The 26,739-nt window shown below is 51.7% G+C and overlaps 1 protein-coding gene across 2 annotated transcripts in view; it reads right to left on the bottom strand.

The window, feature by feature from the left end:
- Nucleotides 1-18,145: 18,145 nt before the first annotated feature.
- Nucleotides 18,146-26,739, bottom strand: part of ESRRB (estrogen related receptor beta) — a 234,572-nt gene continuing 225,978 nt past the window's right edge. For both annotated transcript variants that reach the window (XM_042943870.1, XM_042943871.1), the window contains exon 7: nt 18,146-21,214. In XM_042943870.1, the coding sequence (XP_042799804.1) occupies nt 20,970-21,214 (245 nt within the window). In that variant the 3' untranslated portion in view covers nt 18,146-20,969. The remainder of the gene's footprint in view (nt 21,215-26,739) is intronic.

Raw genomic sequence — 26,739 nt, 5'->3', positions numbered from 1 at the left:
TTTGTTCTCTGTATTTTTTTTTAAGTTTTATTTATTTTGAGAGAGAGAGAGAGAGAGAGAGAGAGACTGTGAGCAGGGGAGGAGAATAAAGAGAGGGAGGGAGAGAGAGAATCCTAAGCAGGCTCCAAGCTGTCAGTGCAGAGCTGATGTAGGGCTCAATCCCAGGAACCATGAGATAGTGACCTGAGCCGAATTCAAGAGTCAGGTGCTTAACCCACTGAGTTATTTGTATTTAAGTGTTTGTTGTTTTGTCTTCTTTCCCTTTGTTTCGTTTCTTAAATTCCTTATATGAGTGAGATCATATGGTATTTGTCTTTTCTTTCTGACTTATTTTACTTAGCATAATACTCTCTAGGTCCATACATGTTGCTGCAAATGGCAAAATTAAAAATAGAATTGACATATTATCTAGTAATTCCATTACTGGGTCTTTACCCAAAGAAAACAAAAACACTAATTCAAAAAGATATATACACCCATATGTTTATTGCAGCATTATTTACAATAGCCAAGATATGAATAGTCCTATAACTTATGAGGAAATTGACATTGTAATTTAAAAACTCCAAAAATAGGGGCATCTGGATGGCTCAGTCGGTTAAGCGTCCAACTCTTGATTTTGGCTCAGGTCATTATCTCAGTTTCGTGAGTCTGAGCCCCACATGGGCTCTGCACTGATAGCAGGGAGTCTGCTGGAGATTCTCCCTCTTTCTCTGCCCTTCTCTGCTCACACTCTCTCTGTCTCTCTCAAAATAAATAAATAAATAAACTTTAAAAAAGAAATAAATAAAAACTCCCAAAATAGAACTCTCCAGGCCCAGATAGCTTAACTAGAGAATTCTACCAAATGTTTAAAGAAGAATTAACACCAATTCTATAGTAATCAAAACTGTGGAAATGGCAGAACGATAGAAACCTAGGTCAACATAAAAGAATTTAAAAAAAACATAAATAGAACTCCCACAAACACACCCAACCTTAATTCCCTTTTGTTATGTAATCTAACATATTCTAGGTGCCAGGGTTTAGGACATAGACACCTTTGGGAAGAATTATTCTGCCTGCACAAATATATTTAAAGAAGTCAAAGTTTTAAAATAAGACCAAGGAGGAAGTGAAGGCCATCTGGATGTGACATCTATCACCCCGTTGATCACCAGTGTTGATTCAGCTGATCAGGCTGGCTTAAGCAGGTGTCCCCTTCCTTCCTCACCACTCTATGTGCGTCCTCCATCGAAGAGGATGACCTTCCCTGACAGAGGACCATTCTTGGGTCAAGGGTATATGAGTAGCTGTGCTCTCCTGCTAGAACCAAACAAGCTCTCAGGGTCCATTGGTAGGAGAATGTAGGGTAGTCAAACTTCCAAGGCTCTGGACACATCCAAATGAGGTGCTGCATGTGGCAGTCTACCTTTCTTTAAAAAAATAATAATAATAAAATAAGACCAAAGAATATGAGAGCATAAAGAACAATTAAGTGGATGAAGAGAAAACAAATGGAAGTTGTAAAAATAGAAAGCATTATAATTAAAGTCTCAATGGAAGGATTAAACAAAAGATTAGATGCAACTGAGGAGAAAAATATTAATAATAGGAAAGACAGAGTCAAATATTTCCAGAGTCAAATTTAGCTCAAACAGACAAAGACAGAAAATATGAAAGAGATGTTACAGAAGCACAGAGAGCAGAGTGAGAGGGTCTGAAATAAACCTTACTTGGAGTCAAAAAGGAGAGAAGGGGGAAGGGGAAGAGGCAATGTTTGAAGAGATCATGCCTGAAGATTTCCCAGAGTTGTTACAAGGCATCAAGCCTATATCCTGGAGGCCCAATAAACTCTAAGTATGATAAATTTAAAAAAATTCATATATGGGAATGCAAGCTGGTGCAGCCACTCTGGAAAACAGTATGGAGGTTCCTCAAAAAACTAAAAATAGAACTACCCTACAACCCAGCAATTGTACTACGAGGCATTTATCCAAGGGATACCAGTGGACACATGCACCCCCATGTTTATAGCAGCACTATCAACAATAGCCAAAGTATGGAAAGAGCCCAAATGTCCATCGATGGATGAATGGATAAAGAAGATGTGGTATATGTATACAGTGGAGTATTACTCAGCAATCAAAAAGAATGAAATCTTGCCATTTGCAACTACATGGATGCAACTGGAGGGTATTATGCTAAGTGAAATTAGTGAGAGAAAGACAAAAATCATATGACTTCACTCATATGAGGACTTTAAGAGACAAAACAGATGAACATAAGGGAAGGAAAACAAAAATAATATAAAAACAAGAAGGGGGACGAAACAGAAGAGACTCATAAATATGGAGAACAAAACTGAGGGTTACTGGAGGGGTTGTGGGAGGGGGGATGGGCTAAATGGGTGAGGGGCACTAAGGAATCTACTCCAGAAATTATTGTTGCACTATATGCTAACTAATTTGGATGTAAATTTAAAAAAATGAAAAATAAAACAAGTTAAAAAAATTCATATGTAAGAGATGAATCACTGGGTTCTACTCCTAAATCCAAGACTACACTGTATGTTAACTAACTTGATTTTCAATTAAAGAAAAATTCATACCAAATGCATCACAATAAGATTGCAAAACATCAGCAAAAAAGAGATTTTTAAAAAGGGTCAGCAAGAAGGCATCACTTACAGAGGAACAGCAACTGTGATGGTTCACTTATCAGTAGCAATAATGGAAGCTAGAACACAGTGATGTTTTATCTTCAATATGTCAACCTAAAATCTATACGCAGTGAAACTATCTTTTCAGAGCTCAAGTTAAGTAATTCATTTTCACATGATTAAAGACTGAGTTTACTTCCGGTAAATATCTTATTAAGTGCCTTCTATAGGCTAGGCATGCTATCTGAACCATCACAGTCTTATGAGGAAGGATCATAATTCCCATTTTATACATGGGAAAATGGAGGCTCAACGACACTAAGAGACTTGCCTGGATCTCTCTGATTCCAGAGTCCATGCCCTTTACCCTATATCAAGGAGGTGTATCTTAGATTGACAGTGGAACTTCCAGGATCCTTCTGTTCCAAGGCTGAATTCAGGATGGACATTTTGAAGTCAAGAGCCTCTCTATTTGAAGAGAGGGAGATTCAAACTTTTAGATCTCAAGAGTTTACCACTTCCATCCAGAAAATTTGGATAAGTCTGTGTAAACAAGTGATTAGGGCTTGGGGAGGAGCTTTCTACACATGGTGATGTTCTGTGCAATGCCATGGGGGCAGGGTACGGGGAAGGCCAGCCCAGTCCATTCTTCTGCCTTTTCTCTCCTTCTGCTTTGCCCTCCTACACCCACCTTGACCTTGTAGGTCCCATGCTCTCTAGCTTGGACAGTCCTTCCATGGTAGTCGTCATTATTTAGCCTGCATTGTTGTCATGAAAACTAAGTGAACAAACATCCAGGAGAGCATCCTCCAATGTGTACATCCCATCACGGTTACTCTTCTCCTGTCTGTTTGATGCCCATCTCCATTGGCAAATTTGATGACATGTTCCATAACTGGCACTAAGAATCCAGTGACAAAAATGCCAGGATGGGATGACCATCATAGTCTTACCAAGCCAAACATCTTCCCAGTCCCTAATGGAAGAAATAGTCAAGGAAAACACCATAAAGAAGCAAACATGTAGCTTTTCTGTGGGAAGACAGAAAAAAAAAGTAGGGGGAGAGATGGGAAGAGAAATGGAAATATTCATTATTCTTAATCATTACATGGTGCATTAGAATAATATGAGTATTCGTTGGCATTCTAATTAGGCTTAATGAAGAATAATGGGTGGGAGAAAAAGCCTGGAACATATATAGTTTTACGCGGTATATGTACCACTCTCCTCAGCCCCCAGCAGGGAAGCACAAGGACCCCATATCAGGGCCCCAGGGCTCAGAGACTAGAGCAGGAAGCAACCTGGGCCAGCAGGTATCCAACCATAACTTATAAGGGGTGTGGTTGACAGGATTGGTATCCAGGGAGCCACGTTTACTCAGTATGTCAAAGAATAAACAGTCCTTGGCAGGTGACTAGCAGAGGGACATTTTGTGAGCCGTTAGTAGTATGGACTCTTGCTGTAGAAGGCAACAGACAGGAGGCACAGGTGTGATATTGTGTGAGTTGTGACCCTTTCCCCCCATGAGATGTGTATACCTACCTATAAAGGGTATCTCAGGATACATATGAGCTAGGAATGGGGCAAGGGTCGTATTCAATAGGTAAATGCCCTAGGAGTTTTAAGGATCCCCAAATAACTGGCTACATAGAAGACAGAGGGGAAAACTACTCAGCCCTCCCTTTGCTATCTGAGGTAGTGCTGGTCTGCTTTCATGATGATGAACTCACCATGGACTTCACAGTTTTTGAGGCCATGTCTGAGAGCTGTTCAGCTGGATTCCTGGTTACTAGTATGATGGTCTTCCTTCCTTCTCTCTGTCTTCCCTCTCTCCCTCCCTTCGTTCCTTCGTTCCTTCGTTCCTTCGTTCCTTCCTTCGTTCCTTCCTTTGTTCCTTCGTTCCTTCCTTCCCCTCCTTCTGTCCTTCCTCCCCCTCCTTCCTTCCTCCCCCTCCTTCCTTCCTCCCCCTCCTTCCTTCCTTCCCTCCCCTCCCCTCCTCCCTCCTTTCCCCTCTCCCCTCCACTTCCTTCCTTCCTTTCTGGGTGAAAAGGGGACTGTTCAGACTAAGGGCAACATAGGCCAAGAACCAGGCCAGAATGACGACAGAAGGGTAGAATATAGTTTAGGCGCGGTCTTTCAAGCCCTGAGGGGCTGCATGCATTCAGATGGCTTAAATTATGTCAGATGAAAAAATTCAGGAGCTGACTATAACAAAGGCTTATTCTCATTTATCTTACATATTATTCACAGGTCAGCTGGGGGCTCTACTCAGTGTTGTCGTCACTCCAGGACCCCAGTTGATAGAGAAGCTGCCATCTGGATTATTGCAGGTTGTCAAAGCAGAGGGAGAGAGAACTCTGGCAATTAGATGCTTCAGCTTAAAAATGACACGTGGTAATTCTGTTCATAACTCATTGACCAGAATGATCACATGGTCCTTACCCAACCACAAGGAGGCCAGGAAGTGCAAACCTACTGTGTGCCAAGCAGGTGGGAAGTCAGAAATACGCAAAGAACAGCACTAATGAGTTGAAGAGGCCCGTGGTCCCAAGCCCATTGGTCATACAGTTTCCCAGACCTGTGGCCATCAGCTACTCAGTCATTAAATGTTTGCTGAGGGCCTATTCTCATTCCAACACTGGGCTGGGGTTCTGGGGCTACAAAGGTGAGTAAGTATGGCCTCTGCCTTCAAAGACCATAAGGACAGATTTGGCAGGTAGACAGGTAAACTAACAACTGGGACCCATTATTGTAAATGCTATGATAAGTAAAGGCAGGTGCTGTGGGAACATAAGACCTAGACTGAGAAGTCAGGGCTGGCTTCTTGAAGGAGATGACGCTTGAAGATCCTGAGGATTAAGGAGGAGGGAGACAGAAGAAGAAAGGGAAAGGCATTTCAAGCAGCAGGTATGGTATGTGCAAAAGCCCAGAGGCAAGAGGCTTTCGGGAAAAGAATAAAATATGGCTGGCATGTAGGGTATGGAATATAATTGGTAAGAGATGATGTTGGAGAGGCAGGCAGAGGCCAAGTCATGAAAGTACTTTTCTGCCATTCTGGACTGCGGACTTCACTCTGTGTACAGCCAGAAGACATCAGACATGGAACTGCATTTTGGAGAGCCCTTTGGCTGTTACGTGAAAAAAAAAAAACATCACTTAGCTGGGACGAGACCAGAGTCAGGGAGAACAGTTAGGAGATGACGGCGGACAGTAGGTCAGGTGAGAGATACTGATGGCCTGACCCAGGCAGTAGCAATGGCGATGTGCGACGGGAGACAGAAATGGGTAGCTTTAAGCTACCTGTCAAGTGGGTAGGATTGGTTGACCAGTGGCACAGGGTAAGCCCGTTGTGAAAGAAGGGCCCCAACTCTTTTTGTGCAGGTCTGCTCTGTGTTGTCTGCTTTATTTTCTAGAACAAGGCAGGGGATAAAATTATTATTTAATCTGCCAGGACTTCCTATTCGCTGGCGGTGCCCTAGACATTCTCTGCGCCTGGAGAACCTCACTGCCTCGCGACAGGTCCTCACGCAGCCATGCTGCGCAGGGACAGGGCTAGCCTGCAGCAGTTGTCGGGGGCAGGTTCTAGACTTCCTTGCACAGGTGCTGTCCAACTTCATTTATCCCAGATCCACCTTCACAAAGTTCCCCAAACCCACGTCCCACTTATACTGTTATTTCCCTAATGTCTTCGTGGAAGGCAACTCGCTCTTCTAGACCTATGCATCTACTTTAGTTTCTTCCCAAGCAAAATACCTGTAGATCATCTATTTGGATACATCAGTGACATATCATCTAACATACATTGAAATAAAACAAAATGGAATTTAAAAGTAAAAATGTTTAGGGGCGCCTGGGTGGCTCAGTCGGTTAAGCGTCCGACTTCAGCTCAGGTCACGATCTCGCGGTCCGTGAGTTCGAGCCCTGCGTCAGGCTCTGGGCTGATGGCCCAGAGCCTGGAGCCTGCTTCTGATTCTGTGTCTCCCTCTCTCTCTGCCCCTCCCCCGTTCATACTCTGTCTCTCTCTCTGTCTCAAAAATAAATAAACGTTAAAAAAAAATTAAAAAAAAAAAAAGTAAAAATGTTTAAATGTCCAAGTGCCACCAGAAAACATCTTGCAACCATACCTTGAGAAACACTGTCCTATAAGGAAGGGCCTAGATAAGTCCACAGTGGTGATTTTTTTTTTTTTTCCCAGACTTACTCCCTACGTGGCCAGATGAATCCCTTCAGCATTGTTATACTCAAATCGTTTCGGCAAAGATGCAGTCCCTGGCCTAGCCCTAGCTCAAGTTCTGTCCAGCTGCCCAAGGCTGCAGACATTCAACAATGCAGGTGCTAAGGGCTTCCTGGGGGCAAGGCCCACTCTGCAAGCCCAAGGAGGGCACCGATGGCTGCTGCTTTGTTGACTCATTAAATGCTCTTGGACAGTATTCAGTCAAGGGCAGTTGCTGACGTTTTGCGCCCTGCTGATTTACCTGGCCCCATGCTGAGGGTGCATCATTCAGGTCGCAGGGGTACCCACGTTTGGGCGTGGGCCTGGAGGAATTCACTTGGCGTGAAGTGCCAGGAGTCACTGACCTATATGGCATGCTCTTGGCGGGCCTCGAAGTTCTGTTCTCCGAGAGCTTCCCAATTGTGGGACATGTGCCTTTTTCTCTCAGGAGGCAGGCAGTGAAGCTCAGCGAGGTTATGCCCTATTTCTCTATTAAAAGGCTCCTTAGAGGGCGCCTGGGTGGCTCAGTTGGGCGTCTGACTTCCATTCAGGTCATGATTTCTCAACTCGTGGGTTCGAGTCCTCGCGTGGGGCTCTGGTGCTGATAGTTCAGAGCCTAGAACATGCTTCAGATCCTGTGTCTCTCTCTCTCTCTCTCTGCTCCTCCCCCGCTCACACTCTGCCTCTCTCCCTCTCAAAAATAAAATAAACATAAAAAAAAAAAAAGACTCCTTAGGAGTCAAGAGGCAGCTTCACTGACAAGTTGACCTGTGTCCTCTGCAGTCTCTTTCTGATCCTGGATTCAGGATTCTAACAATCTATCATTGCAAGCTCCAGGCACTAATCCTGGAGAAAAGGGATTTTATTACAGCAACACTGGAGAGTTTGCAGAACTAGGAAGGAGATGGGCAATGCGACTTCAGGTGGGGCAGGAACCTGAGCAGATAGGTAGCGGGAACCACAGCAGGTTCCTTAGGGTGCTGCCGTCATGTGACCCTGTCTCAGAGTCTGATTGGCTGAGCTCAGATCCTGGTCCTGCCCCTTGTGGGGGGAGGACAGCATGGTTGAGGGGACCCCGTGGAAAGGGAACAGAGAAGTGGGGTGCTGTAATTATAAAGAGAAAAAAGGAATGCTAAATTGAGAAAATCCAGATGTCCATTTCCAAGTTGCATGAGGTACAACAGAATGAGAAAACTGGAAGGTGACTTAAGGCTCATTTACTCAATCCAACAAGTTGGAAATTAGGAAATCTAGACCCAGAGAGGTTACATAACTTGCTCGGGGTCCCTGGCTCTTTCCGTGGCAAACTGGGCCCCAAATCCAGACTTTCAGTGCAAGGCTTCTACTTCACACTGTGTGGACAAAGACAGAAAATGTGTGGCAGTTAAGTCTCTGAGATCGTATCACCCTCAGCAGGTATGTTTCCGTCTGCTCATTCTTAGAGCGCCGTTACTTTAATATTTAGCGCTCTATAAAAGAGGGCAGGACAAATGCCCCACAACGTAAATGGAGGGCAACACCGTCTAGTTGACCCCAGGCATGGAAGAGTCCAATAGGGTCACATGAGACCACTACTGCCCTAGGAAGGGGACACTGAGGAGGACAGATGGCTCAGGTTGACTTCCTGCCTTCTCGCTAACCCCAGGATACCCATCTCCCCCAGCTGCGGAAGACACCCCAAGGAAGATGAATTGGGCTGTTGACTGAGCAGAAGGAGACCAGGAGCCTGTGCCTCTTCCAAAAGCAAGGCACTGCCTGGTGCCTGCATCTTGGAATGTGCTGGCTTCATTGCTCTGACAGCATGAAGGATGTTTGGTTTTGTTCCCAGCGCTGTTATCATTTATCATCCTTTTGTAAAAGCTGGCACCCTCCACCTGTCCCCTCTTCCTTCTTACTCTCTCCCAACCCCCACCTCCAATCCAATCTCCCCATTCTGCCCGGACCCCCTGCCACTGAGGGGAGCCCTCTCGCATTTACCCCGGGGAGAACGCTCCCGTATTGGTTCCTAGAAGCCCAAGAGACACCCCCAATTGAATTCAACTCAAACATTTGCTGAGCAATTCCTGTGAGCACTGTAATGGGCCTTCGATGGTGAAAGACAAGTCCCTGACTTCAGGCACCTCGCATTCCAGTAAGGAAATCACGATGAAGTCCCCGGCATGCACAGGGAGTGAGGGAGGAGAGCCACACGTCTGGGAAGTCTGGGAAAGGCAGCACCAAGAGCCTTTCAAAGAGCAGAGGCAGCTGGGTGGAGGATGTTGGAAGACGGAAGGCAGGGATAGAGACTGAGTGGGGAAGAAAGCAGCAAATGCATCGAATATCTTTGGGAAAAGATGGCTGAGAACCCAAAGAAGAGATGAAGTCCCAGCCAGAAGAGGAACTGTCCTATGTGAGCTGGTTTGAAGGTCGGGGAGGAGGAACCGGTGGAATGAATGCGCAAGGTTGAGGATCCGAGAGAGAGGAAATACCTGATGGTGCAAAGGCCCAAAAGCGGCTGGTGAGGCAGGGCCAAGACAGGCTGGCCACGGAGGGAAACACCCGATTTCAAGAAATAAGAAAACATCTTATTTCAAGGGCAAAGGAAAGGAAGAATTGGTATGTGACCATGGCGGGGGAGGACGGGGGGGGGGGGCAACTTGGTGGTAGAAGGAAGAAAGTAGTGGCTGCATCTTCGTAATGAATCAGGAGGTGATGTCACCTTCTAAGGATGGGCTTGGTTTGAGGCGTTAAGAGTGCTGGAAGCTGGACTATCCGCTGAGGATAAAATAAAAATGTAGATGAAAATATAAAATAGAAATTTTGAGGAATAAAAGAGCTGTTTAACATTAGGGCTGCTGCAGAGATTCATTTTCACCCCCTGGGCCTTTGCACATGCTGTTTCCTCTACTGGGAGCGTGCTGCCAGCCATTCTTTACACGGTTAGCATGGTCTCATCTTTCAGATCTTGGCTTTAAGGTTGCCTCTTCAGAGTGGCCTTCCCCACCCCATTCTTCTCCATCTCGGTTCCTTTATCCCTTTCTAGCGCTCACGCTTGTAATTTATTAGCTGCTGCTGCTTTTTCTTAAATATGTCTCACCCGACTTGTACGACTTGTACGTAAGCCCCAGGGGAGCAGAGACCACACCTGTCTGGTTCACTACTGTATCCTCAGTGTCTAGCCATGGGCCAGACACATAGCAGGGACTCAGGAATGAATACCAAAGAACGTGTGTTTGCTAAAGGAGCTAACAGCCAGGCTGAGGGGGGCTCCCCAGGGTGGAAGTCTGCAGGCAGAAGCTAAGGAGATTTGGGAGTGCAAGAAACTTATTGGTGGTGAGAGGTAGGGGGTGATCTGTGAAAGATAAAAGAGACAAAATCATAGCTTGTGGCCCAGAAGGTGAATCGGCATGGAGTTGGGGAGGGGGGGAGTGGGGGGGGGGTGGAGAACTGGGTAGAAACAAAAGGAAAGCGGAGGTAGGCTCAACTCATGAGTCAGGGATTCGATGTTTGCAGAGAATAGAATGGGTTGTTCAGGATGCGGGCGGGCCACATTTTGCAAATAAAAATACAGGGCACCCGGCGAAGTTCAAATTTCGACAACAAATTATCCCATGTAATATTTGGGACGTGCTTATACTATGAGATCGTTCCTTGTTTATCTGACATTCAGATTTAAGTGGCCATCTTAGATTTTTTTTCTGGGACTCCTACCAGGATGATAAGTTTCTGTCACTGAAGGTGTCCAAGCCGAGTCTGGAACACCACACAGAAGGCTCTGGTCTGGTGGGTGGGCTTGGGTTTAAGAGCCCCCCCCCCCCAGCCGGCAATTTCTGCAGTCTCCCTGGGGCGGAATGTTCAGGCAAGGAGCGTCCTCCTGGCTCCCCGAGAGGATTGAATTCTCTGTCCCTGGGCCTGGCAGCTCCTTGTTGAGAGCTCTGTCTTTCAGTGGCCTGCATCCCACACCCCACACCCCGCATCCCGCATCCATGAGCAGCCTGGGGAGGGGGGAGGGGTGGTTCAGGTGGCCGAGCTCATCCCTACCGCTGGTCTGGGTGCAGATGGGGACCCACTGACCCGACCCCGGGGCTGGGCTCCTGCCCCCACTGCCCCTCACCAAGCCCCTCTCCTGGGTGGCGAGCTGTCACCCGCCCCTGCGCTGCTCCCTCGGCCTGCCATCATCACACACACTCGATTAGGGGATGGGATCGAGTGACTTACAGGGGCTCCTTCTCCCCAGGGTCGGCATTTGCATAGGGTGATGGATGCAGAGATGTCATCTAAACACATCTGCACTTTGCATTTTAAACAAAGCAATTTCCAGAGGAAGCTGGGGGAGCTTTGTCTCCTTCCAGGAACATTTCCTCTGAGCCAAATTCTCTTTCCTTTTGGCCGGCACTTTCCACATCTGTCCCGGCTCGGTCCCTCTCCTACTGGCCTCCTGCTCATTCCCGGCATCCCACCCCACCCCACCCCACCCCCACAGTAGTGACCCCAGTGTGGAACAGGGGGTAGGGGTTGCACGTTCCATAGGATGAAGAAGGACGTAGGTCCCCGGCCAGGGCCAAACAGACATCGCCTGGCCCCCTCTTCTGTGCCTGACACCGGCACTCCGCCCCCCCCCCCCACCCCGCCCCGCCAGGCCCACCCTGCAGGAGACCTGGGACTCTTGGAGAGTAACCTTAGCCAGGACCAACCACCTGTGCAACATGATTTGAAAGACACAAAATACCTGCTCCGCCTCTCCCCACCCCCTCCGCCCCTGTCCACCTCCTCCTCCCAAGATGCAAGCTAAGGGTCGCCCCTAATGCCCTCAGTGTTCTGTCTGGGGACACAGGATTCCTTCTCGAAGCTCTGACCTCTGATACCCTACAGCTGAGACCTTTCCTCTCAAGGAGTCTAAGCCTTCTCCCCCAGAGACCTTTAATGTGGATGATAAAAACGTCACCATAATATCGGTCCACAATGTGAGGCTGAATTTTTTTTTTTTTTTCCTCCAAAGACAAGCAGGAAAGAGTAAGGCAGGAAGTCCCTGGAATCTTGTCCCCAGTAACATGGTCTGAGGGCCAGCAGCGTCATGCCAGCTCAGTCACTTACAAGGGGCATGAGCTGGGGTGAAGTCTAACCCCCAGGGCTCCCTGCCATGGCGCATTTAAGCAGCAGCGCACATGAGAATCCCACCACACACGCCTGCTCGTGTTCCCTCCTTCCCTTCCCGTTCAGCAGCAAGTATTAGCGAGCTGACCTGGATGGACAACAGGCTGTCCTCGGCAGGGGTGAAGGCGGACATCTGGGGCTGGAGATGGCCCTGTGAGGCCGTGGGGTTCGGGTGGGGGGAGGGGAGGGAAAGGAATGGACACGTGTTGAGTATCAACGGACACTGTGTGTCGGGCCCTTTAGATGGCTGGTCTGAGATACGGCATGGCAGTTAAGAGAGGGGACTTTGAGCCTGTACAGGTCTGGATTCGAATCTGAGCTCTATGACTTGGGGCATGGTGGTTAAGCTTTCTGAAGCTTTAGGCTCCCATAAAATGAAGACCACAGTGTTTATGTCAAACACTTGCGAATGAACGGGACGATATGTGTTAAGCGTCAGGGATATAGCTAGCATCCCGCTAATGTGGTAACCTTTTAGCCTCTTTTGCGGGGTGTGATCGGCCCCACTGTGCAGATGGGAAGGGAGGTGGCGGGCCCAGGCCCGCGCTGTCAGTGAGGGCAGAGCAGGGACTTCTGAGCCGAGGCCAGTCTGACTCCAAAGCTCATGCTTGGCCAGGTAGCCAATCCGCTGAGGACAGAAAGCTTGAACCACTGCGTCTCAGTGGGAGACAGACCTGACGACGTTCCTCCCTTACTTACAACGCTGCCAGAGTTTCCCCTTTGTTCGGAGACAGAGAGCAATGTCCTGAATAAGGCTGACCAAGCCCAGTGCAGTCGGGTCCCTCTGCCTCTCCTCTGCCACCCACCAACCAATCGGACGGTCTTTTCTTCCCGTCTCTTGAGCAAGCCCCTCTGTCTCTTTCTGTCTGGGCCTGGGCCCGGACAGCTTCTTCTCTCCCTGAAACACCCCCCACGGCCTCCCCTGGCTCCCTCCGTTTCTTCAGATCTCAGCCTCCACCTGCTTCTGCAGGACGACTGCCGTGGCCAACCCTCCCCCATCAAAAGGCCGCGTCACTTCCCTGTTACCGACTCCCACTCCCATAAGTTGCTGCAAGTCTCCTGTGTAAGCCGCTAGTTCAAAGTTTATCTTCTCCACGAAAGCAGGAGCCCTCGCCACGCTCCCCAGATCTCGCCCCCCTGCCAGGTGATGAACGAACAAAGAGAGCCAGCCGAAGGGACCGGATTCCGGAATCCTTCAGGAAAAACGAGGGCAGCACACCCTGGGTCGGGGAAGAGTCGCCTCTCGGCGTCTGCTGAAATAAGACTTCACGGCCACTGCCAGCCTGTGAGCCTGGCGGTGGGTCCCCACAAGGGCACGTCCTGATTCTGTGGAACTGCCATGTGCCTGGCAGAGCCTGAGGGCAGGGGAAGGACGGCTCCCTGGGATTCCGGGAGCTTCTGTTCTTGGAGAGCTAAGTGAATCTGTAACGGAGACAGAAGACAATATCCGAGGTGGCGGGGTTTTCCGTCTTCCTCCGCGGCCCCCACCCCACCCCTGCGCGAGAGAGGAGATTTCGCCTCTTGGATCCGCTTTTGGCTCCTCTCTAGCTTGTGCAGAAGAGTGGAAGGAAGCTGGAGAGGCTTGGCAGGGCCAGCCTAGGTAGTGAAGAGAAGAACCCAGGAGAGGAGGGCTGAGAAGGGGTGTCTGGGAGGCTGAGCTGGGGAGGCTGGGGCGATTCCGAGGTGCGCAAGAGAGCTTTGCGGGGGCGGCTCTGCATGGGAGAGGAGAGGGGAGAAAGAGGTGTCTGGGGAAGTGTCGCGATGCGTTACTAATGTGACACCCTGCGGATGGCGTGGACAACGCTGAAGGTAAAAATGTGGCTCCATTCTGGTTATTTTGTGGCTTGCTGTGCTGTTTCTTTGGCAGTGACCGGGCGCTGGGGCTCTGTCCAGGACTTGCATTTAATGGGGGGCCTTGGGAATGGGCCCGGGTTGGAAGGGCAGTCCATGTGGCCACCGGGTCCTTCTCAAGTCTTCCTGGGAGCCTGGCCGCCCCCACCCCCCCTTCTGCCCTCTACTGGCCTCGCTCCAAGCTTGATCATGTCTGCCTGTGGGAAGAGTGGACGGGAGGGTTTGGCTGTCCCTGTTCTCCACAGGGGGGTTGGGGAGAGACTCTTCAGCATCCAAGTGAGAGGCCCAGTGCCTTCCCTTTGCCTTGTGACAGCCGCCAAAGGGATCTCTGCACAGATGGGCTGGGTGTTTGGCTGACAACGGAGGGAATGTCTGCAGAAGTGAGACCAATTTCCCAGAAAAACTAGGAGAAAAGGTCTCTAAAGACTCCTCCCCCCTAGAGAGGAAGGCTGGCTTCTGACCACCAGACCCTGGGGTCTGAGTAACTGAGCCCTGGGCCCTCCAGCCCAGCCGGGCTAGGAAAGGAAGTAATGAGAAAATGCACAGAAGCAGAATGTGGGGACAGTCGTGGGCGTGGGCCACGGGGGACGAGGAGGAGGTGAATGCGGAGTCACCTTTGTTCTTAGCACCCCTAAACGGGGAGCACGCAGGTCTGCCAGAGGGGTCCCCGGGAAGCCACAGGTGCTTCCCCAAACCTCAAGTTTCTCTGTAAAAGGAAACGGATTGTGACATGACCGCTGAGGGACGGTAGGAGCGGGCGCTCCCCTCTTGGGCTCGCTTGGATCTGAACAGGAGCCACTCATGGAGGGCATGGATGTTTGCCCTGGATGCATGTGCTGGGGTCAGAGGGAGACCAGGCGGGACAGAGATGGCATCTGGGAGCAGGAAGAGCTTAGTAATATGAGTGGAAACGCCCGAATTCTGTTCTGTGGAACCCTGAGTGTTTTTATCTTGATGCCCAGAATGTGTGTAAATCAGGATTTCTCAGCCTCAGTCCTTCGTTGTGAGGGCCGTCCTGTGCCCTGTGGAGCGTCCCTGGCTTCCACCCACTAGATGCCAGGAGCACCCCCAGTGGGACATCTCCAGACACTGCCAAGTGTGCCCTGGGGGGCACAGTCACCCCATTTGAGAACCGGCGGTCCAAACCAAGAAAGCACCTGTGCACCTTCCAGGCTAGCGCCCCACACTGTTCTTGAGAATCGAGGGCAAGGTTAGAGTCTAGGCTCATTTCTCTCAACTGTCAAATGATAACGTAAAAAGGTGACCACTGAGCCCCTTCTGCTCCAAAAGCCTGTCTCCAAGCTGAGTTTTACCGCCTCTGAGGCTAGAAAGCAACAGAGGGGGTTGGCTGGGTATGAGAAGGAATTCACGGCTGGTAAAGGTCCTCAGGGTGAACATCTATTACCAACGAAGTTCATTCCCCGATCCCTACCTGGCTGACCCTATGGCCTGTCGCCTTCTTGGCATCTCCCCTTGGACATTCAGTAGCATCTCAAACTTAGTGTGGTTGGTTCTCCCACCCGGCCCCCAGACTCTGGCCTTCTGGGGCCTTCTCTGGGTCTTCCACCTCAGCGGATGACAACCCTTCTCTTCCAGCTGCTCGGGCCAGAATCTTTGAGATTGCTCAGGCGTCTTCTCATTCTTTCACATCCCACTTCCAATGTCAGTGAATCCTAGTGGCCTCCAATAGGGCCAGGACCCGAGGGCTTAATACCTGTTCTCCTCTGACTCTGGTCCAAACCAGTCACCTCCTCAGTGGTCTCCGAGTTAGTCTTGCACCCTGGCCCTCCTACAGCTTGTCAATACAGCAGGCAAAGGCTCCTGTTGAGACGTGCAATCGTGTGTCCCTTTATTCAAAATCTTCCACTTAGGGTGAAAGCCTCACTTCCTATGGCCTCACGTACCCTACATGACTTGCCCCACTCGCTCCACTTCAGCCACACTTGTTTCCTTGATGTTCGCTGAACACACCTGGCACACTGCTACCTCAGGGCCTTTGCACATGTGGTCCTGCTGCTCGGAGAGCTTTTTCTCCAGACACCCACATTGGCCCTCACTTTCAATAAATGTAACATTCTCTCTGAGGCTTCTCTGACCATTCCTTTTAAAATTATATCCTACCTCCCCATCCCTGATCCCCCAAACCCTGCTTTTCCCCTCCTAGAACTTACCTATGTAATTTGATTTATTGTGCTCATTCTCTCTCTTCCTCCCACTAGACTGTGTGCCTAGAACAGTGCCTGGCACAGGCCAGACCCTCATTAGATCTTTGTTGAACGAATGAATGAATGAATGAGTGAATGACCTTTAGTTGTGTTTCCCCCTTTCACTTTTTTGGTAACAAAAAGGGGAGAATATTCGGAGAGTGGATGAAGAGACAGAAAGCTATCAATGAGGTTTAAGTCTTTTTGAAAATGAGCTATTAGCTAGTCTGATCACAATTACCTGTACAAACTAGCAGTACAGAAAATCCTAAAGTACAGATGTCCGGTAAGTCTTTCTGTTTCGATTACGTTACCTGATGTTATGGTTGATTCTCTTTCCTGATTATTAAGGTGGCAGCTGTGTGTGTGTGTGCACACGCACGTATACACGTGCCAGAGGTAATGAGGGTAAATTGGGAAATTACCTAAAAATAATCTACAAACTGGGTAGTTTCATTCCCACAAAACATCCCCCTAATACGTTTCGTGAAGGCTTGCTAAGTATGGAGTTCAAAGACTGCTCTGTGAATGTGATCTTTCAAGAGCTTCAGGAAAACTTATAAATAGCTCAGTGAAAGTTGACCAGAGCCTGGGCTGTCCATGTACGTGAATTCTGTGGGCGCCATGGTTGGTTGGTTGTAGTCCAGTCTTCCAAGCCAACCCTTTCTGTATAGCAGCTGGACAGTTACATGGGACTAGTCCCCCCTCCCCCGATGGTCACAGTGGTCCCTTTTAGGGATAAGCAAAAAGCCATTGGGGTCTAGAACGAAGCTATTTTCCATGGCTGTAAGAAGAGATGTTCCTTCTCTCCCTACAATGTGAAGATAAAAAGCTGGCAGCCTTCTTGCTACTATGCAAGAGGCTGAGGACAAAGCAGACAGCAGAGGGCAGAACTAAGAGGAGCAGAGCCATGGCCCTATTGACTTCGTGAACCTCTGGATGAAACCTTACCTGATGCTTGCCCCACTTCTAGACCTCACATAAATCCAAGACAATCCATTAAGCTGATATAGACTGGGCTTTTACTTGCAATGAAAGGCACCCTGATAAGGTGTTCTTTTTTTCGGGCCATCCCCTCTGCTTCTCACTGGTCCTGAGTGTGGATGACACATGGGCCCTCTGTGCGGTCAGCACTATGCGCCTGCATTTCAGGATCCTAAGGCAGTGAACGGTTTTTGGTTCCCATACATGTGATGTTCCATTTCTCTGGCATCGGTGAAGATTAGAGTGCTTCACATTAATGTCAAAAGTATAAAAAGTAGCAGGGGGCTTCTCAGAGCTGTATCCTACTTCTCAAGTTGCCTTCCTGAAGTTTTGCTGCTGAACATGCTAAAATGACTACTTGAACGCCCAGAAAACTCTGAGGCTGGGCTGGTGCTCCCGACAGCCAGGCTTAGCCATCGGCCATCGGCCTGAGGGCAATGCTGTCCGGGGGACAGCAAGCCCGGAAAGGTAACGTGAAGAAACTCTCCAATGGGCTGTTCCTTATTTATTAGATTCCAGATACATGGGACCAGGACGGAAGAATCCTAGCGCATTTGATTTACATGGGGTGGGTGGGGGCTTGGGGGAGAACACGTACAGAGGCGGAAATGCGTACAGGTGGACAATGCCATGAGGGACTACCATTTTAAAAAATATATACATCTGAAGCCATTCCAGCCTTTTAATCATTATTCGAAAATAAAACATTCTTTCCACATAGTGCTTTTCTTTGGTGCTGTTCCGTGGGCATGGGCCCCTCTGTCTTCTTGTCACCAGTTTGTCACTGCTCCCCCCCACCCTTGACTTCTCCCATCTGCACAGGGGAGGGGCGAGTCTGGAGGAGGGGAGAATCTGGAGGAGGGAAGGGTGGCCCCTGACACAGAGGCGGGTGCAGATTCTGGGTCCTAAAGCCCTGCCTGGCCTCCCAACCGATGCCCCCTCTGGTCTCGAGATCTTCCTACTTGGTTTCTTCAATTGTGGCCTGGGAAACAATCCAAGTTTCCCGTGTGCAAAACCTGGGTGCCACTACCAAGGTTCACATCGTGACAAAAAACAGTCTAGAAGCTTTAAAAGGGTCAGGACACGGGGACCAAACAAAACCCAGCCAATACCACCTTCTCCGTGGTTGGATTTTCACATTTTATTTCTTGGTTCATTTCAATGACCTGTATCATGAGAATACAAGTGGGAAGGGCGATTTCCTCTTTACAGATTTTCCAGGAACAGCAGATTTGGGGGCAAACTTGAGTTCCATCAAGTACCCCGTCTGGGGTACGGGGCATCCTAAACTCTCCTCACTTCACCATCCCCCACCAAGTCAGGGCCCCCCCCCCCACCACCTCCCATGGAGGCCCCAAAGCTGGCAAGGCCTCCAGTTAAGAAGCTGGCCTAGACTTTTTCTCTGAATGCATGTTGGTACACACCAGGGCCTTTCCCACCGGACGAGTTCCCGTCGGACCACTTCCTGTCACCACTGGGGCTCAAGTGTGAGAGCAGTGCACACCTCGCCGACACAGAGCCCCCGGGATCACCAGCTCCCCTCGCTGCTAGAGTGAGGCTCTAGAGGCAGGACCCTTGCAGGGGCACCAGAGCCATCCCACACCCACCCACCCCAAACCAGTTGTACTGTTGGCTGAGATCCTTCCCCCTAAAAAGGATGGGCTGCAAACCCCTAAAAAGGAAGGGACACCCCGGTGACGAGATGCCACCCTCAGCCCCACCTCCTCAAGCACACAGCACGATGAAAGGCGAGGGGAGGCACCCACGGAGCAGACCCCAACTTCTCTCACCGTGAGGTCCCTCGGGTTCGGACCTTAGGGTGTGGTTGTCAGACTTGGGTCTTTGCCCGGGTCCCTTGATGCTGAGGTGCGGGTGTGTCCACCCAGATCGGGACTTCCCAGAGACCTAGGGATGAAGCATCTCGGACGACAATTACAAGGCTGACTGTCCCGTGGCTTTGGCCTTGGATTCCCCACCGGCTAACAGGAGAGGAGCGCACATCACTGGGCCATGAGGCCTCCTGGAACCCATGGTATTTTCTACGTGAGGACATCAGACAGCCACTCTGCAGCTGCTGGGTCTCGGCCAGCCCTCCCGCCTGGGGTGACCTCAGCAGGTCCCAGCACAGAAATTCAGGAGCGTCTGGGGTGGAGAAGGTGGCAAGATGACATCAGCCGAAGCCGCCTTATGCAGAGAGCTGCGGGGCTTGGGAGCGAGCACCCGGCCCCCCCGGTGTCCCAGTGATGGGTGAGCCGCCCCGCCTGCCTGTGCACGTGTGCGTTCCCCACAAGTGTCCCCGGTAGGGCTGCCCCGAACCCTGCTTCACAAGGCAGCTGCGTAGGAGGGGCTTTTCCCATCACGCTGAACCCCTCCCCCCACTCCATCCTTGGGGGATCCTCTGAGCAGCCACCCGCTAATGCTCAGGGCTGCCCTGAGCGGGTTACAACCAACTTTTGAGGCCACTCACAGAAATCAGAAGACAGACCGTCCCCATCTGCCTGGGACTGAGGGGTTTCCCAGGACACGGCCTTCAGTGCTAAAACCAGGAATGTTCAGGGCCAACCGGGGTGGTTGGTCAGTGTACACAGCAGCCAGGAAGACCGGGGGCTCCTACACAGCAGCCAGGAAGACCGGGGGCTCCCGCCAGAGAGCTGGGCCTTCTTAGTGTCCCTAGGGAGCTACGTCACACCTTAGTCCAGGGTGACAGGAGCACCCCTCCTGTGGCACTGATTCGCCCAACCCTTTGGAATGCAGGGAACGGGGAGTCCTGGTGTCCACTGTCCCCAGAAGCCAGGACGTAGCAGGCAGGCTGGCAACCTCCCCTGAGCTCCCTGTCTTTGGGGATCCCCTGCCTGCTTATTTCTAGGCCTTTCTGTGTTCAGCAAAGGTTGGTTCGAGCCTCCCCCATCTTGCCCCCAATCCTCCCAGGACCGCCAGCCTGAAATCAGTGCCCAGGGTGCCCTCAGATGGGGCCAGGTCCCTACACTCCCTGCCTTGCCACAGGCCCACCTGCTCCAGATCTGCCCTGAAGGCTGAAAGGGCGGGAGGTGAGAAGCAGGCAAGAAGCAGGAGCTCTGGGGAGTATCGCCTGGACCCTGCTCTTTTCTGAGCCAGTGCTGTTCCCAGCTGCGGACCCGGAAGTCACCTTGGCTGGCTGAACCCACTGAGTGAGCTCTGAGGTAGGGGCAGGAAGTAGCAGGGATTTCCCGGGACAGGAGGGGAGGAGGGCAGGTGGGCCCCAGCACAGCGGGGACAGGCAGGTGGGAGCACACAAGGGCGTGTGCCTGGGAAAACGCACGAGCTCTGCCAGCTGCTCCCTCCATGGCGAGTCCCTAACGGGAGCAGAGTGTGCCAAACTGAGAGGAAGGACGGAGGGTGGGAGCCGTCTGGGTCTGGACCGGGGAAGGTACGCAGCCTCCTGAGGGGCCCCAGAGAACCTCAGAGTAGGCGGAGCCTCTGGAAGAAAGCACCTGCCGTCTGGGGAGGGAAAACTTCCAGGTGGCGCCTAGCCTGGGCCGGGGGAGTCCTAGGCACTGAGCACCGGCCGCCCAGTCCACGAGGTGGGGAGGGGGGGTGGGGGGTGGGTAGGAAATACGCTGCTGTCTCTTGGTGGTTTGGTGGGAAAGGCGGGGCTTCCTCCACGGTCTCTAGTCTCAAGGGAGTCAGCCCTTGGCCCGGGCGTCAGCACTGCCCGTGGAGAAGGAAAAACATACCAGAGAAAAAGCCAGTCACAGGTGAGCCCACGCCCTGCCCTCCCATCCCTGTTCCCCGGCCCCGCTGCACCCAGGACTCTGCACGCAGCCGGGAGGCGAGAAGCCCCTTCCTCGGGGACTGCTCGTGGCCATGATACAGGGCTTGAAGGTCGAGGCTGGTGGCTGTGGAGGTCTCCGCGTCGGGTCGGTCGGTCTGTCCGCGGGTGGGAGTCGGTCCATGTGCCGGGCCATCAGACCTTGGCCTCCAGCATCTCCAGGAAGAGTTTGTGCATGGGCACCTTGCCCTGCAGTTTGATGCTGTAGAAGTGCTGCACGGCCTTGGCAGCCGTCTGCCGCAGCAGGGGCAGCGTCAGCAGCAGCTTGCCCGTCCTCCGCGGCTCCTCGTGGCGCTGGCTCAGCTCGTAGTCCTGCAGAGCCTCGTGCAGCAGGTCCTGGAGCTTCTGCACTGCCTCCAGATCCTCGATGTACATGGAATCTGTGGGCACAGGGCTCGCGTCAGCGGGTGTGGCCGGACGCCCCGGGGGATGGGCTCCACCCTGGGGCCCCTGGGCCTCTGCGGGGTGGCCTTCCAAATCCTCACTCTACAAAGAAGGAGACTTGAGGCTCACAGAGGATAAGCGGCCAGCCCGAGGTCACAGAGGCCAATGACACAGCGGAGGCTTGGACCCCGGGAGCGATCTGTATCTAGGAAGGTCATCTCTCGAGAAACCACCAGGAGGTGGCGGCGGAGACCCTGAAGGACTTGAATGTGAGCCGACCTGTCACTGCCCTGGAGGTGCCAGGAGGATTCTGGAGCCAGCCTGGTGGGTTGGAATCCTGCGTCCGTCACTTGCCAAGCTGTGTGACTTTAGGCAAGTCATTTAACTTCTCTGTGCCCTGTTTTTCTCATTCGTTAAATGACGTAACAGCCATACCTACCTCAAGAGGTTGAATGACTTAATACAGGTCAAGGGCTGAAAACAGTTCCTGTCCCGAAGGAAATGCCCAGCTGAGGGCATCATCCCAGCTGATGTCTTCAGGGACATCACTAACCTGACAGAATGCCGGGTACGGAATCACACACAGAGAAAGGGGCTGGGCTCTGCGTGGAGGTGCCCTGTGCTGGGGGACCGAGATGGCCTGGACGGACGCATGGGGTGCAGTGACGGAGGGTGCCGTGGGGAGCTCTCCAAAAATCCTGAGGAGGGCTTTGGATTCAGGCAGGCACTGGGGGTTCAAACGAAAGTTACCTAAATCCCAGCAGGGCAGGTGCTGACAGCTGGGTTACAGCGGGGTCGGGGCTGAGGCAAAGGCAATGTACTGGAACTATTCCCCAGCCTCGGGGAAAACACCCAGCCTTCTTCAGACACCCCTTAAAGATCTCGAGCCACCACACTGAACCGCAGTGTCTGATGCCTGCCAGAGGCGGGAAGGTAAGGGTGCATCTGGGTCAAGTGAGCCGAAGCCTCTGGGGAGGCTGCCAGGAAGACGGGGCGAGGCCCCACAGTTCCTCAAGAGAGCAGGGCGATTCCTGTGCGTGCTGGGTTAGTTTAGGTACCAGACTGCCAAGGGCAGCTGTTCCAACTGGCTGACCCCAGTGACTCCTTCTGACCTTCTGGATCCACACTCAGCCCATGCCTCCAGGGTCCTGCCTTCTCTTGGGAGAAAAGCAGAATGAGGAAGGCGAGAGTCTCAAGTCCTAGATGCTGTGTTATTTGGGCCAAGTTACTTAGGCTCTCTGAGACTGTTTCTTCATCTGTAAAATGGAGCAAATACCTCCTACCTCATAGGGTCGTGGTGAGGGTTAAAAGAGATAGCACATTACCAGGCACTTAGAAACCACCTAATAAATGTAATACCGTCATCACGGTGAGGACTCAGCTGGGGGGCAAGTGCCTTTAGTGCGCTGGGGCGTTACTGGCCCCATACCCTCCACCTTGTTGGAGCAGCGAGGACTCCTTCTCCACTTGGAAATGGAGCATGGCTCCATTCCTACACTCTCAGCTGCTTCCAGAATGTGCACTCGAGATGCGCTGGTCCCTGTAAGGCTGGGACGTGGCCATCCAGACTCCCTGCCTCCCGCCAGCTTCCTCTCCCCATCCCCCCACCCTCCCCAAGGAGGCCAAAATTGGCAGCTGCCTTCGACCAAAAATGAAATAAAATAACATTGCAAGATTAATTTCTCTGCAATCCATCAGTGAGTCTGTATCGATGGCATTGATAAACTGTTAATTACAAAATCAATGGCTATGAATTTTTTCTGCTGTCAAGGAGCCTTGGAGATGGGACTTGGGGTGAAAGATGGCCGGCAGGCTCCCGAGGGGCTGTGGTTTGAGGGCCCCGGCCTGTCTCTGATGTGCGTCACTCTTCTGCCTGGAGCCAGCCCCCGAGCCCCATGTGAGTGGTCCCATCCCATGCCCTCAGCCTGAGCAGTGGCACCGTGGGCCACCACCAGGACCACTCCAGCCACCTCCTGGCACCTGTCTCTCCTCCAGCTAACACAGTTTGGGGGATTTTCCTACCTTGCTGTACAACCTTTCATGGCTCCCTGGACCGACCCTATTGCAACCCAATCCCTTCCTACCCCCTGCCTAGCCCTAGAGCCTCTGGTCTGACCCCAACCTACTTTTCTGGCCTTACTCATAGCAGGCCTATGCTTTCCCCCATTTCCTGCCCACAGCTGACTGCTCGACTATGCAGCCAGGGCTGTGAGCGTCACAAACTCCTCCTTCTCTGTTCTGAACTACTTGGACCGGCACGTAAGCCACAGGATGGCCTGGCAGGTGCCACCGGGCCAGAAGCGCAGGTTCCTGGAACTTCGTCTCCCATGACGTGACAGTGCGTACTCAGGCGAAGCTTGATCCAGCTGAATCTCCTGATGGGCTCGTGTCACTAAACCACTGTCAGTCCCCAGGTGCTGTGTGTGCATGTGTGCTTATGTGTGTGCCTGCGTGTACACATCTGCATGTGTGTGCACGCGTGTATGTGTGTCGTATTTGTGAACATGTGTATGGGTGCATGTGTCTGTATGCATGCATGTGTGTTCGTGTGTGTGTAACTGTATGTGCATGTATGTGTACCTAAGCCTGTGTGTATGTCTGTGTGTGCACGTGTGTCCATATATGTATGTGTGCATGTGTGTGTGCACGTGCATGCATCTGTATTTGCACGCACACGTATGTGTGCATGAGTGTATGCATGTGTGTGTGCACGTATGTGTGTGTGCACGTGTAGGTGTCTGTGAGCATGCATACCTGTGTGTCTATGTGTGTGCGCACGTGTAGGTGCCTGTATTTGCATGCATGCCTGTCTTCACACGCACGTGTATGTCTCTGCGCCTGTGTGTGTGCACGCACGTGCCTGTGAGATCAGGACGAGAGCCGAGCTATGGAGCCATCTGAACGCCGTCACGGCCTGACGTTGAGGGGTGGCATAGACGCGACAGCGGCACCCCACCTCTTCACCCTCCTCCTCCCCGCATGGGCCAGCCCGAGCTCGAGGTCAGGGATGAAGTGTCAGGAGGGTCTAAAAGCAAAGACGTGCCCTCCAAGGCCCGGCAGCCTTGCGGGCCTCACTGTCCCCACGCTGTGTCCTCTGCGTTCACCGAGTTCCCTCCGCCCACACAGACCCCCAGCCCCCTGCAACGGCTGGCTGAGGTGCTTCCCTCTCAGTAGGTGGCACAGACTCACGAGGGGTGGGGCCACTGTGTACAGTAGGGACCGGCGGGGGGGGGGGGGGGGGGAGGGAGGGCGGGGGCTGTCACTGCCCATTTGTCAAATCTATAGACCCACACAACACAAAGAGTAAAACCTGGATGGCAACCAGGGACTTTTGTTAATAATAATGTATCAATATTGGCTCATTAATTGTAACAAATTGCCACACCAATACAAGATGTGAACGACAGAGGAACCCGTGCGGGGGTGGGGGATGAGGGTGGGATGGGTGCCACACCGTAGAGCCACCTGCTCAGTCGTTCTGGAAATTGAAAACTACTTTTAAAAAACCCAACAGCCCCAGCATTCTCTAACAAAGAACACACTACCATTTTGGAATCTTAATACGTAAACGGTCTGGGCGCCTGGGTGGCTCAGCCGGTTAAGCGTCCGACTCTTGTTTTCGGCTGAGGTCATGAGCTCACGGTTCACGGGATCGAGCCCTGAGTCAGACTCTGCTCGGACAGCACGGAGCCTGCTTGGGATTCTCTCTCACCTCTCTCTCTCTCTCTCTCTGCCCGTCCCCGCCCCCACTTGCCTATTCTCTCTCTCAAAATAAATATTAAAAACAAATTTTTAAAAGATGTATAGGGTTATGTATAGAAGCGTGTAAAAGTTTAATCATTCTCTTGCATTTGTTTATTAATAAAAGGGAGTTGCACTAAAGAAAATGCTTCCCTCTCTACACTAGATCAGGATCCCCCAAAAGCAGAGCCCAAGACCAGGGTCTGGGTGCACAGATTTTCTGGAGGGTGTGCTCTCAGGAGAAAGGGAGGGAGGGAGGCAGGACAGGGTGAGGGTGGGAACAAGCAAGGTGAGGACGTGGCCTCTGCTTTGGCCTGATCCACGTAGGGCTCTGACCTCGCCCTGCCAAGAGTCCAGCCTTTTGTTCCCCTGTGTGGGTCGCCATTAGTTGATGGTGCCAAGGTGCCTGACTCTCCGGGCACGGCAGGTGAGGGCAGATCTTGGCCGAGGGGGCAGCTGTGAGCTATCAGCAGCACAACTCAACAGCTGGGGCAGGGGAGCACGAGCCCAGTAAAGGGGGGCTGAGCAGGGCAGCGGCAGCACCCCTGCGTTCTCTCTGAAAACATTTGTTAGGGGACCACGGTCTCGGTTCGCCAGGGACTGAGGTTTCCTGGGACACGGGACTTACTAAAAGCCGAACCGTACCCTGCAAACCGGTCGCTTACCCTGTTTGTACCGTCTCCGCCTGGGAACCAGCTGTCCCTCTTCCCTGTGCGGATAACACTTTGTTTCCTCTAATATTAATAATAATGATAATAATTAATATTTATTGAACATTTGCTCTAGGACAGGCACTGGTCTAAGTGCTGTATCTTCAGTCAGTCATTCAAGACCAAAGTGCTTGGAGAAGGTACTGGAATGTCCCCATTGTACACACAAGGACAGGGCTAAGGAAGGTTGCCAACCTGCCCAGGCCACACTGCTACTAAGTGTCAGAGCTAAAATTTGAACTTGGGTCCACCTGACCAGACTTGACCAAGGCACACGCACTGCCCTGGGGAACCGTGTGTGCCTGCCTGACAGTCTCTCTTTAGGACAGGGAGCCTGATTTTCTCCTGCATTCTCCACCCCCTGCCTGGCACAGTACCCCGCATACGGTGGGTGCTCCCCAAGTGTGGACACAGATGACAGTCCAGCTCGCTCACCTGCATCACGAGCGCCCAGCCCCTGTCCCCAGAGATTCCAGCCAGGAGCTGCAAGGGGCTGAAGGAAGGGAGGCGAAGCCTCCTTTTTAAAGAGTTTTATTTTACTTTTATTTATTTTTTATTTTTGAGAGCGAGCGAGCGTGCACAAGCTGAGGAGGGGTAGAAGGAGAGGGAGAGAGGGAATCCCAAAGCAGGCCCCCTGCCCAGTGCGGAGCCTGACACGGGGCTCGATCTCACGACCCTGAGATCATTGACCCGAGCCAAAATCAAGAGTGGGACGTGAAGCCCTCCTTCTTAACGACAGACCAGACCACTCAGCTGGGAAGGTTTTCTCTCTCTTGTGCCTGAGCGATCTGACTGGCAGATTCAAGGAGTGGCTATGAGCGGGGGGTTGATTTTGCAACGAGAGGGCCTTGGTTGGGGTCCTAGCTCTGACACCCTTTGACAGTGTGGCCCTGGGCAATTTTCTCCAAGCCTCAGTTCCCCCGTCTATAAAATGGGGTAAAAATCATGAGACCCTTGCTCACGGGGTTGTTAAGAATTAAGTAAGTTCACAGCTAATTTATTTAGCAGGTTCAACGCTTACTCTAAGCCCAGCGTGTTGTGAGTGTAACATAATGATGTACAAATAAACC

The sequence above is a fragment of the Panthera leo genome, chromosome B3, assembly GCF_018350215.1.
Source record: "Panthera leo isolate Ple1 chromosome B3, P.leo_Ple1_pat1.1, whole genome shotgun sequence".
NCBI lineage: Eukaryota > Metazoa > Chordata > Mammalia > Carnivora > Felidae > Panthera > Panthera leo.
The sequence above is the reverse complement of the archived record's forward strand: the minus strand, read 5'-3'. Positions and strand labels throughout refer to the sequence as shown.